Genomic DNA, 13,059 nt, shown 5'->3' on the forward strand with positions numbered 1-13,059 from the left:
CAACAATTATCTATCTCATCAAAAATAAATAAATGATCATGCAACACAATACATCGTTAATTTTCCATAATATAAATTGCGTTAAGAAGATGTTCTATTTATTGCTTGCTTATTTATTATTTATTTATTTATTTAATTGTAGTTTGTGTGTAGGAGAATGTTGTAACAGCGAAAATGTTATGCATAAAGAAAGAAAAAAGCTGCTGCTTTGTACACCTCTATACCTACTTGCTGCTCCTCGCTGGTGACGTCACGCAAAACGAGGAGCGAAGCGTCTGTGCGTATAGCTCAACCTTTCCTTCTAGTAACCTTGGTTCCCCTGTCTGCCTTAATTTTTTCTAGGTGGGGTTACGGCGTTCCCGCATTCTCCTTCACTTTTACCCCTGGGGCCAATAGGCTAATAAAATGTATTTGATACCCCTATTCGACTATATTGTTATTCAAATATCACTTTCCTGTGCACCTTCAAATTGAACAATCACATTTGTCTTCGAAACGCTTTGCCAGGCGTGCAAACTTCAATGAAGAACGATGTGATATTCATAATTAAACTTGTGATGATCTATATTGTTGTGTTCTTCCCATGTCCGTATCCTCGAGGGGTCTAGGGAGCCGGGCTCCCCCTAAATTTTTACTGTTCCCCTAAAATTTTCACGATAAGCTTGCAAATGAACAATAATATGGTGATGAACTATAATATGGTTGGACCAACCTCCCTAACTTCTACCGCTCCCCTGAATTTTTGAACTGACTACTGGTCTGGTTCTTCCCCTTCTGTAACTAGGTCCAAACAGCTCGAGCAGCGCCAGACAGGCTTACCCTACCGCGGTACTCCGAATCCTGTCGGCCTATGCTTATGCATCGCAGAATATGTTCGAATACATTATCGCTAGCCATGTGCTTAGTTTTCAGCAATTTAATGTCGATTATGGGGAAATATTGGTCAAACTCCAGGAAATATTTTCAGATATTCAACGAGAAAATAGACCGAAAAATTTAAAGAAGAAAAAAATGGTTAGCGGGAATGTGCGCTCAAAGTTGTGACCAGGTGACTTTTATTCTCTAGAAAATCGCTGTTTGCATACATCATCTCTAGCCGATTGTTTGTTTTTTGGTTACATTTCTCGCTAAATACCGTAAAATATTGTCTGAAGTTTGGCCACTATTTTCAAACAATCGCCATTGAAATCCGTTGAAAATTTTAAAAAATGGCTAGCGATGAAATATTGAAACACCGTCTTCCACAATGGGTACCATCATGTCCATGGATTTTCTCGGGGTACTCCTGTTTCCTCCCTTCTCATTCCATCAATTCTTCTATCATCATTCACTTCCTTAATCATCGTCTTCCTTAGCCTAAAGGGTATGATCATCGGATGTTAAACTAAAATATTTCATTTTTTCCACAATGCACAGAGGCTGGCTGGGTTGGAAGTCCCGTTGAAGTTAGTTCCGCGGCTAAGCGTTCTCGGAGACAAATGTCATTTTTTAATGTTTAGGTGGCAACACAGAAAGTGACATTTGAATGACAATACAGTTGGTTTCAAATAAATTTTATTAGCCTATTTATCCGGTGTGCCAAATAGGATACAATTTGCAAGTTGTAAGACGCCATTACCCTTCAACCCTTCCCCAATACGTTCTCTTATCTTGCAAAATGCGTACGTTTTGACCTCACCATTCCGTCGAGTACCCAAGAAACACCCCAGTACAAAAAATGAAGCGTGTATCTCAAAAAATGGTTTCTTCAAATTTTTTTCAAAATCTGTTCAATTTTGAAATTTTAACGCTCATAATTCGAACAAGCTTGCGATCGAGATTTCTCCGGTTGCCTAATTGTTTCATATGTAAAAAGGAGTCGACTGAGCATAGTATCAATATGATGTCAGAGTAACACTCCACGACCTTCCCTAGTAAGTGGAATTAATTACTATTTTTCACTAACGGGTTCAGGCAACTATTCGTGTATGTATGAAAGCTCAAAAACATATATAGATTATTTTCAAGAAGATATAATATTTTACCTAAGCAAATTAAGTTTCAGAAAAAAAATAAAGAAAGAAGGAAAGGAAAGAACAGAAGAAAAAGAAATAACACATATTAGGCTACATATTTAACGTTCAAAATGATCATCAAAATAAACTATCTTTGTATTATTATTTTTGTATTACGTGGAAACAAACAGTTAAAAATTGAAAAGTGCTTAGCTGTTTCTTCAATTTATTCTCCCTTTCTCTTTGCTTCCTTTGGCTCTTCGATCTTTTACTTAGAGTTGGATTTTTCTTTTATATATATATGATTCCTTCCGTTTCCCCATTTTCCACTTTTATTAACTATAATAGTTTTGTCACAATTGACAGATTTCGCCTCTGGACTTCAAACGCTAACAAGGAATTGCCCTACTACTGTGACTGCAAAAGTACACATGTAAGTATGGCAACGTAGCAATATGGCGTCCTGCGTAAGCATGAGATTCAGCCGTTGAAACTATTTCCGTACACGCAAAATAATATTTGAATAAAATGTAAAATATAACACGAAAAACGGTAATATAATATCCATATTCCGTAATGAGACAACTACTTGTAAAATAATTTATGCTTGTAAGTAAAAATTTCATAAAACTGAGCACAGGAGTAGAAAAATCGTACAGCAGGCGCCATCTTGTGTACTCATCTTAAAACTGATCAAATTTTCCTCTTATATATTACTTTTTTAGCTAACAGAAAACATAAGCACAGAAAATAGTATCTCATGTTGTAGCTGACGCATAACTCTATTTTATAGTGTAATACTTATAATATGTGCCATTTCTTTACGCGTTGGTTAAGGCAATGAACTAATGCATATACTGACTTCCGGGTAGTGATCCACCTTAAACTCATCCACTGTCTTTCCATCCTAACTCAGCATCTCTACTGACTTTACAACAGGGCAGGGCTCTGAATAACCACTTACTCTTCACCTCATTAACAATCGTTTCCAATTTTCATTTTCTAAATAGTACTTCCTAACATATGTTTCTTCATCAAAATAAAATTTTCATAATTAAAAGGGAAAACTTATCGCGACCCACCAATGGTTCGCTAGCCACACTTTGAAAAACACTGCTTTATGATACGTAAATTGATATTGCAATACTTTGAATAGTGTAGATTTTTACTTGAACTAAAGTCTAATTTCTGCTAATTGCTATTTTTTCTAGTTTGAAAAAGAATAGAATGTTCAGGTAGTTCATTCCAGTACAAATAATACACAGACGAACAGATATAATTTCAAATCATCATTAAAATTAGTGTGAGAGGTAATGATTACCAGTTGGCTATTAAATCAGCTTTCGCCACTTTATTTGATAATTGACAACTCCATTCTCGACTTCAATGATACAATTTATAGAGAACATAACAATAATTTTAAGTCAATGATAAATTATTCATATAAATTCCAAGTTCAATCTGCATCTCATTTCAATTGCAGTTAAGTGTGTTATCTTTTAATCATATTATACTGGGGCACAACATACAAAAAGAAAGTAATGGAGGGATATTTCGAATATTTCCTATTTACTATCTCGTTAGAGAGTAGAAATTAACAGAAAGAAGATTAAATTGTATGGCGTATAACAAGAGTTATTGCTCGCTATTAAGTACGAGAAATTACTTTGATTCAAAGCTATGCCTCAGGTTCAAACTAGAAGCGTGAAGTTAATAAACTAACTCCGTTGATTAATCGCCCAAAAGTTATTTAGAATAAAATTTTCTTTGTAAATGTATTTAAAAAAAACCATGTTGATATTTCGTTTGGTTCTATTGAGCCGTTCTGTCTCTCAGATATGTAAATAAATAAGAATAAAAACAAAAATGAAAAATGAGCATACCTTAATATACCGCAAAGGTTTGTGTTAGAAACTTTTGTAGTATCTGAGGGAAAGTATGGAATATTTCCTACGTTTGTGCAAATTACCAGAAGAGACTAAATGCGGTGGCTGAAAGTAATTTTTTTTTGGGGGGGGAGGGTATCACCGATGTCAAATATAATATTTACGCTCTGCTGACATAATCATTAGACTGTATATATGTATATAAAAGGAAATGTTATGTTAAAAGTGAATAAAATCAGGAAACCAGCATTTTCGTCGGTAAATTTCAAAAACTTCTCTCTTTTGTTTTATTGTTTTTGGGAGAATTCAAACTAGATTTATACCGAAGAGAAGGTCTAATTAACCTTTGTTATTAAACCATACTACCAACACTACAATTAGAACGTGCATGAATGAACGTGTGTTATATTCCACTTTACCATATTCAGTTTTCTACTTTTTTGTTATAGGTAAATACATACTGTACTTGTTCTCCTGTACTGTTAAAAAATTGAGAAAAATTCACACAGTATAATTGAATTTTATCTGAGTATGCTTTGATTCTTTCTTGTTTACTTCCCAGCAAATATTACTGAGTTACAAGCGAATAAAATAAGAAAAGGAAGATTTTTGTCGAAGAAGTTTCTAAATTTCCCTTTATTTGTCTGCTTCTGGAAGTATTTCAACCAGACTTCTACAGAAGAAAAGACCACTTAATAGCAACTCAAATGGAGCACAAATAATTTCTCTACTTTAATTAATTCAGTTATCTGTGTTTTGGCAGAAGTCTATGATTATGCCAGAAGAAAATCTTATAATGAACGGGACTGTTAAATGCATTTTTCTACTAAATCAATCGCAGTCGAGTTATGAAAATTTCTATGAGCATGTATTTTGACATCGTGAATACAATCAAAGAAAAAAAGTATCTGCCACCATCGAAATATTTGTTTATTAGTAATATTCTTATCAATGTCTGTGAGTTCTAAACTTCGCTGATTGTACTCTGTATTGCATGTATGCATCTTGAATTATGTGTAATGTACAAAATCCCATGTCCCAGTACAATGGTGTCATTTGTTTATTGTAGAAGATACTGTATTAGCTTTGCTACTATATAGACATGTAATACGTACAATAGTTCTTGAATGAAACCATGAGTGAACCTTTACCTGGAGTGTGTCAGATTGCTTCTTGCAGTTTTGTTAACGAAAAAAAAAAACTCGTGGTTGAATTGTTATTCAGCCTAACGCTTCGACGTATTAGGTGATTTGCTCATGGAATTTGGATCCCATATTGAACTATTTGTAGGTGAACATTTTGTAAATCAGAACTTCATATTTACTATCTATTGGCTACTTGTGCCTTTATCACCTCGTTAGAGAATAGGAGAGAAGATTACATTGTATTACACGTAACAAGAGTTATTGCTTCTTGATCGTAGTGCTGTTAAGTATGGGAAATTGCTCTGGTCTAAAGCAATACCTGATATTCATACGAGAAGCACGTAGGTAATAAACTAATCCCATTAATTTATCTCAAAAAAGTAATTATTACAAAATTTTCCAATTTTTGGCTCAACTTCATCAATTTGGTTTTCTACGTTTTTATTTTATCTTTTCAAGGTAGTTCCTAAGATGTTATCATCAACGCTGTGTGAAGAGGTGAAGGATACAACTAATTAACATATTATTTAGTTTTAATGTAATGTTTTCTAAATCTGAGTTCTATTTTTCTTGATGTGTCATACTCATTTATATGATACATTTGTTGTATTTTTTAATTATGTAAAACTATAATTGCAATTACTGTATTTTAATAACCCTGTATATTTCGTTTATATATATATCTTCCGTATTGTATGTATATTTCCACCATAGGTTTGAATGTTGAAATGTAAGATTATGCATATTATCTATTCTTTAATGTCAATTCCTGAACTTAGAGTGAAATAAATAAATCAGAATAAATACACTTAATTCAGTTAGTATCATTTCTCTGATAGTAAAGGAACTTATACAGATCTGATTCACAAATACAGATATTGTCAACTACCTATATATTAGAGTAAATTATTAGAATACGTAATTATATTTGAAAAAGAAACTAAAACAATGTACAGATTACAATGTACAAAAATAAAACTACAGGAGAATACCGTAGTCATTTCCAACATTGAACAAATAGTCGAACATGTGTCGAGCAAATACGTTGTTTTTATCTTCAATGCAATGGTTGTCTTTAGTTACTTTCGAACAGATCCAACTTCTTCCATCAGAACAGACATTTAAAAAATAATAAAAATCTTTGCACACACTATAATATTCAAAATGCCTTCAAGGAAAAAAATGTTCATTGAAGTTGATTCCTTTCTGTGTCAAACATAAAGAGAATCAATAATCATGTGAGAGCATTATGGACTCACTATAACAAAAACCCTCTGCTAAAGTTGGAAGGGGGTTGGTCCCGGAAAGTTTTGGGTTTTTGGTACACTCTCTTCTCTAGGAATACAACTGATGCATCTCTCGGTCAAAGGACTCTTCTGAAAGTGTGGTAGATTAGATTAGATTTATTAATCATTCTGTGAACCATATTATATGTACATTTGTATACACACGAGCAAAGGTGCATTCGCACTTCCAATTTTTTCACATCCTGCAGCGTTAGACAACCAAAATGCAGTTAAGATTGGGTTGTAGAGAACTAAGTAAGGCGTTCTACAAGTGCCCTAGTTTGTTCGAAAGATATCAGTGTAGCAAAGACAAAAAAATTAAAAAATATATCCATGTCTCAGCAACGAATAAAGAAATCGGGTAGAAGACACCGTTTAGTATCTACAGAGAGATTGATATCATGAGAAAGTAACAAAACGATCTTATTTAACCTTAGACATACCAAAGACAAATCAATATTGTCAAACATTCATTTTATTTCACAGGTTACAGTATTTTCTAAAATCTCTCAGTGTTTTTATATTATTCATTTCAATGTTATCTTCACTTTTGTGTTTTGTTTTAATATATCTACTGACATTTTTTGAAAAAAAAAAAAAAAATCATGTCGTGCGGGAAAACTTGACTCTCACAAAACCATTATAGTTTCCATTGTTTAAAATGATGTATTATTATTATGTGACATTTACACACTAAAGCTAACAAGAATATTTTCCGGTGTTTTAATATTGGTTTCCAGTGTGTTTGGAAAACGAAATAAAAAACAAAGGACAATCTAAGAAAATTAGAACAAGATGTGTAGTGTGTGAAATTTAGTTTGTGAAAACTATTGCAACAACAGAAAACATGTCATTGTTTTAAATATGACAAATAGTAAAAATGTATATTTTTGACATCCTTGCTATACTCTTAAATAAGCAGACAGAAAAATGAGTACCAATAAAATAATCCTTCAATCACGCTGCCACAGGATTTCCTATGCCGTAGTGTGGCGCGCTATTTAGAGGCAAGGAGAAGTAGAGGGGGGCCACTTTTGCTATTTTATTTTATTTTATTTGCCTGTTTCATTAACTTACGAAATGCGAGAAAAATCTCATTTAAGCATTAGAGTTGTCACTAATATACATACAAAATATTGAGAGATAATCAAAGATATACATAATATTGCACTTATGTATCTTACTAAACTATAAAACCATAAAATAGGATATATCAAGTATTTACATGGTAATGAAGAAAACTGTTCATTTCTACCACACCTGGCATATACTAAGGAGTAATATCTGTTACCAATTCTTCATTTAATAACTCATTTAAATATTCCTAAATACTATAATAGCACTTTAGAGCAAGTAGGTTAAATAACTTCATAGAAAAACAGTAACATTAGTTATATTGGTAGTAGGGATGGGCACGAGTCGAGCTAAAACTCGAGTCGAGTCGAAGGTAATTTTCTCGAGTCGAGTTCCGAGTTGTCACTGTTTTCGAGGTCGAGTTTCGAGTCGAGTTTGATAAATGGCTCACTTGTTTTTAAATCAAGGCCTGATTAGATTGGAAAGCAAAAGCCATGAGAAATGTAAGCAGTAATGTGGAATATTTTTAGTGTTGCTCATGAGAGCGGACACTGCTCGCATCTCGTCTCGTCTCGATAATGAGATAACAGCAGATTCTTATAATAACACAGCCTCAAATGTCGTGAGCACAATGACAATACAGGGTGGGCCAAAAGTAGGTATACAGTCCAGTAGTGATCGGCTCATGCCATTTTATAGCATTTTCTTATTTTCCACACAGGTATTAGCTTAGTTTCTTCATTGTTTGTTCTTAATGTCTTTTCACTTATACCTGAAGCTTTGAACACACCGCAGTAAATAAATGCATTATCTGTATACCTACTTTTGGAACACTCTGATTGTAATTCTTACCATCAAGGCTAAAACTTGCACGGTTGAATTTTTGAGCCCAAACAAATGCCCAATCCGAGTAGTGATATCAACTGGCTCGACCCAGTTCAACTGAGTGAACAGCTCGAACCTGCTCAGTTGAATAAGCCATCGACTCGAGCCGGCTCGCTTGAATGAGCCATCCACTCGAGCCGGCTCGGTATGGGTGATCAACCTTATCGGTTCGGTTCGGCTCTAGCTGGCTAGATTGGAATGAGCCATCGGTTCGAGCCAGCTCACTTGAGGTGAAGCATCGGCTCGGTAGGCGTGACATGTGAGCGGTCATTCTGATCTCAGCTCTGTGGTGAACAAACCGTGAGCCGATCCATTTAAACCAATTGCGCCATTAGAGTCATACAACACGATCAAATGGATCGAATTTTGTTCGCTAGAAATCAGATATCGGTTTTAGGAAATTACTGTATATCCGTCTCAGTGGGGTTCTTGTATCTGGATTCTCGTTTAAAGAAATCCTTGGTTTGACTGTAAACAAGACTATTACGAACTAATTTCTTCTACAGTCAGGTGTAAATTTCCAACTCGATAAATTTCTTGTATAACTATCTTGAAAAATAAACGGATTGAACCAGTGTTTAATAGTTTTCATTGGTTCAGGCGGGTGGGCCCCTTGCCGCTCCTTTGGGTATGACCCTGGTACCCTAAATCGTCTCCTTAACTTTAAAAGCTTTCTATACACACAGAAAATCGACTAAAAGAATAATAAATTTGGTCCTATTGCTTGTTAAAACTGAGGCAAGCAAACTCGCCGAGAATAGACCCGGGACCGCACATATAGAAGGCAAGTATAGTCGCCATTTGGCAGCGAAGAGGCAGCATTACTTTAATGTGAATGATATTAGTAACAACTATTAACTTGTGTAATTTGCGTCATATGTAAAGAAAACGTGGGTTAATTGTCATTGGTATATATTTCCTCCAGTAAAAGGTTAACAAAGCAAGGCACTATCTAAGGATTTAAAGACTAAAATCATAAAACAATTATTTTGACTGTAGTGTTGTGTACGTTAGTATAAGAAAGAACATTAACCGCTTAACGGTTTTACCCGAATTATTACGTTCAAGGGTAATATGTAAATCTTGATTATCCCGAGTTATTACGTTGAAATTATATTTTTCCGTTCGAATCTGTATTTAAGCGAAATGTTTCGTTGTGAGAAGAAAAGGTGCTGACAGCAAATCTTAACAAGCAAATTAACCGTCTTTCGTTTTGGTTTATTGACTCTTACACCAGGCGGCAGTGTATTACTCCTGCAGTGCCCGAAATATTTCGGGATAATCCCGATTGAATGTTTTCACGTTTTAAATAGCCTCAACTTACAAGACGATAGAAAGTTTGCCATGATTGTGTTCAGGACTTAGCAGATAAAGCTTTTTTTTAATAAAACATATTTTTTCCGCACGCAAATTCATTTAATCTTACAATTATTTTATTTTCAACTGTGCGCGAAAAAACTCTGGATAATCCAGAAGTAGTATTTTGAGGGGTTACAACTTTCGAAATTTGGTTCTGAATGACAATTAAAATAGATCGTGTTAGCACGCATTTATGATAGATTTAAAATATGAAATAAAAAATATGACCTTTTTGGGACGTTTCTCTAAAATAAATTCGACCGTTAAGCGGTTAAACGCTTTTGAAAGCGAACTCTTGAGATCAGCTTCTGCGGGCCTGAACCGACTGTTGGTTCGGCTCACTTCTCGGTCCAGCTAGATAGTGAGCCGATCCGCTCGAGTTATTGACAACCCTAAACCCGGGACGATCAGTTTTGAAAATGTTTGGCTGGCACCTTATAACAATTTTTGGCTCGAGTGCAAATAGTTGCTCCTCCGGAATTCAAACCCAGAACCTAGTGAACGATGTCCTTCCTTGCCTCCTAGACTTCTCGACGAGCGTAACCGGCAATTAACCAGTAAACAAATAATATATAGTTTTAGTATTCAGATATGTTTATACACTTTCTAATATTATTATTATTTGTGTCAACGGTAGTAATTACATTATGTAGAGAAAAACTAAGAAATCGTTTCATAGCGAGTAGGTAAAGAAAGAGAGAAACAAATATTCCCTTTCTTAACCAAGACGACAAACGAGTGATCACCCACAAAGTTGATATATGAAATACATCAGGCGCTTTTTCTGCACAGTCAGAAGTATTCTAAAAGTACTCCGATATGTTTATGACAAATCAGGTAGCCACTTTTTTCATTTTTCTTTCTCTTTGAATAGTCGGTATTGGGGGCATCTTCAATTGTACGAGTTCGTTTAGGAGCGGGCGGTGGCCATGTGTAATAAACCAACATCCCCAAAGACCATTGATCTTGCCATCGACTCGATCGCTCGCGCCCTTCATTGAGAGAAAATTACTTTCCACCACTTCCGTAGAATGATTCAAACAAATATAAGTAAATGAGTATATGAGGTCAAGGCAAACGAAAAAAGAAATACACAGTATCGTGCTGTTTGGCGGGACAACTGGCCTGAAAATTCCCCTCAGAACTATTAATTTTCTTGTTACTCTTAAAAATATTTTCATTTGCTTGCATGCTTTATTATCAATAGTGTACCCACGATTCGTTTTGCGTAAGTGGTGTAAACACCTCCTCTGTACTTAATGATTCATATTGATTTCTGAGGAGTGGGATAAGGTGGCTCTGTGGTATAGTATTCACCTCTGGTGCGAAAGGAGCCTGGTTCGAGCCCAGACCATGTGAATTTTTGGCGGACAACATTGTTTCCACGGGTTTATTCAGGGCGCTCCTACACTCTCATCCCAGCACTCTTCATAATAATTCACTTTCTTCATTTAGTCGTTCCTTTTAGTCCAAAGTTCATAATTATGTTATATGAAGCTATAAAATTTTTATTTTCTACCTTAAGAACTGAATTCATGGTTTCGTCAGACAATACAAAATGTTGATAGTATCAACACTTTTCATATGTTCATATCCTTAATCTATTCCACTATGATATAGGATATATGCTTGTGTCAATAGTTTTGTCAACATTTTCTTAAATTGGAAATTTGTCAATTTTTAAAACAGAAATTGTAAGTTTATTATACCTACGTTGAGTGTATCGAGTTCTGATATTTTATTAACGAATATTTTGTATATGACAGATTTAGTACGTGAGGAGGGTAGAGAAATTCATTTCGAATTATTGCTTATTTAAAAAGACGTCGTTTTCATCTTTATTTTAATACGTAGTACATATATGATTGAAATTATGCTTTATTTACAATAATTTCTAAAATAATTTGCAGCATAATCCACTTTCCCTTTTGTCAATTATTTCCCTATTTCTATTTGCGTGATAGACTCTGCGCCCTAAATATACTATCTGAAGTCTAGAGAGAGATTACATTCCTTACACTCAATAGAATAGAATGAATTAGAAACAACCGTTTGGCCTGCTGTATAGATCCCATCCCACATCTACTTGCATCTGAAGAAAAACACCTCGAGTGGAATTTTAACCACTACTAGGTCTTCTAGATTTGGAGACATGACAAACATTACATCATGTAAAAAGTTAATATTCAACAAGAATAGACTTCGAAAACAAGTCGACTTGGCGCGGAGGTCCGTGGAAGGATTGGGACCTCTTGAATCCCCGTACTTCAAATAATATTGTAATAACTTATGTGATGTTGTAAACAAACAAATCCATGCATTAGTGTTTACAAACACCACCACGTGGTTTGGTAAGAGGATCTCCCACCACATGGATCTACAGTCACATGCCACGGAGCAGAAGACGACATCGGAGCAGCAGCGCCACCGCCACCCAAAGGACCCTATAAATTGGATGGACGAAGACAACTCGACACCAGTTTTCTAGTGACCCTCCTCTAATCTGCAACGGGACTTTTGGAATAACCTAACCCCAGGCCTCTAGTCTGCTACGGGACTACACCTATCCTATCTCCTGGCTTGGCCTGCTACGGGGCTGTGTCTGGGAAGACTAACCTCAGCCGCTTAGCCTGCTACGGGGTTCTGTTGGTCACTTAACCCGCCTCTGCTTGCTACGGAGCATTGGTTCCTTAATTCCACTTCGCTTAGCCTGCTACGGGGCTCCGTTGGAGATCCTGTCTGCGACCTTACGGTCAAAGACCACCTATAACTAACCTTTGATTCTAGAGAGAATTTGTACAGTATTTTGTAAAAATACTTTTATAGGGGAAGATTTTTTAATAAAACTGGTAGTGGGAGTCGATTCCGGACGCTCTTTTTATTAAATGCTCTACCCACAAAACCTATATGAGACAAAGTTTTACATGTTAGAGCCTTTGACCGGCTCAGTATAGATCTGAATACTCCCCTACCAGACAGTATTTTTTATTAACTTAAAAGTGAACTATTTTTAAAGATATGTGATTTTCTTAAGTGTACAATTATTGAATCGGACTTGACTTAATTTTAGTGCATGCCTCAAACTAGAAGAGGGAAGAACACTTTCCCGGAGGACGGTACAAATATGGAGCAGAGTTCGCGCCCTTCTTTTAATATACCACACCTCATTAAGTACTCGGGACACGTTACGGAGGACCCCGATAGATTCTTTATGCTTTTCGACCATCTTGCATTGTTGCATTCGTGTAATGAGCAGAAAAGAAGAACTATTACCAATGTACTTACAAGACGTAGCACTTGATTTAGTCCTACAGTTAAAGGTCCAGAACCGATTAGATGCACTTAATTACGAACAATTAAAGGATAAATTAGTTGATTTGAGTATACCAAAATTACCGGCATATTGGGGGGAATTTGAAATTTTTCAAGT

At 35.3% G+C, this 13,059-nt stretch overlaps 1 protein-coding gene across 2 annotated transcripts in view; it reads left to right on the top strand.

The window, feature by feature from the left end:
* LOC145664480 (uncharacterized) overlaps positions 1–5,828 on the top strand; it is a 98,798-nt gene extending 92,970 nt beyond the window's left edge. Inside the window, exon 3 of one of the 2 annotated variants that reach the window (XM_081731196.1) lies at positions 4,443–5,828. In XM_081731196.1, coding sequence (XP_081587322.1) covers positions 4,443–4,455 — 13 coding nt within the window. In that variant the 3' untranslated portion in view covers positions 4,456–5,828. The remainder of the gene's footprint in view (positions 1–4,442) is intronic. The other variant, XM_081731197.1, reaches the window with a different exon arrangement.
* The last annotated feature ends 7,231 nt before the right edge of the window (positions 5,829–13,059 follow it).

Source organism: Thermobia domestica, chromosome 11 (genome assembly GCF_964235325.1).
Source record: "Thermobia domestica chromosome 11, izTheDome1.hap1.1, whole genome shotgun sequence".
NCBI lineage: Eukaryota > Metazoa > Arthropoda > Insecta > Zygentoma > Lepismatidae > Thermobia > Thermobia domestica.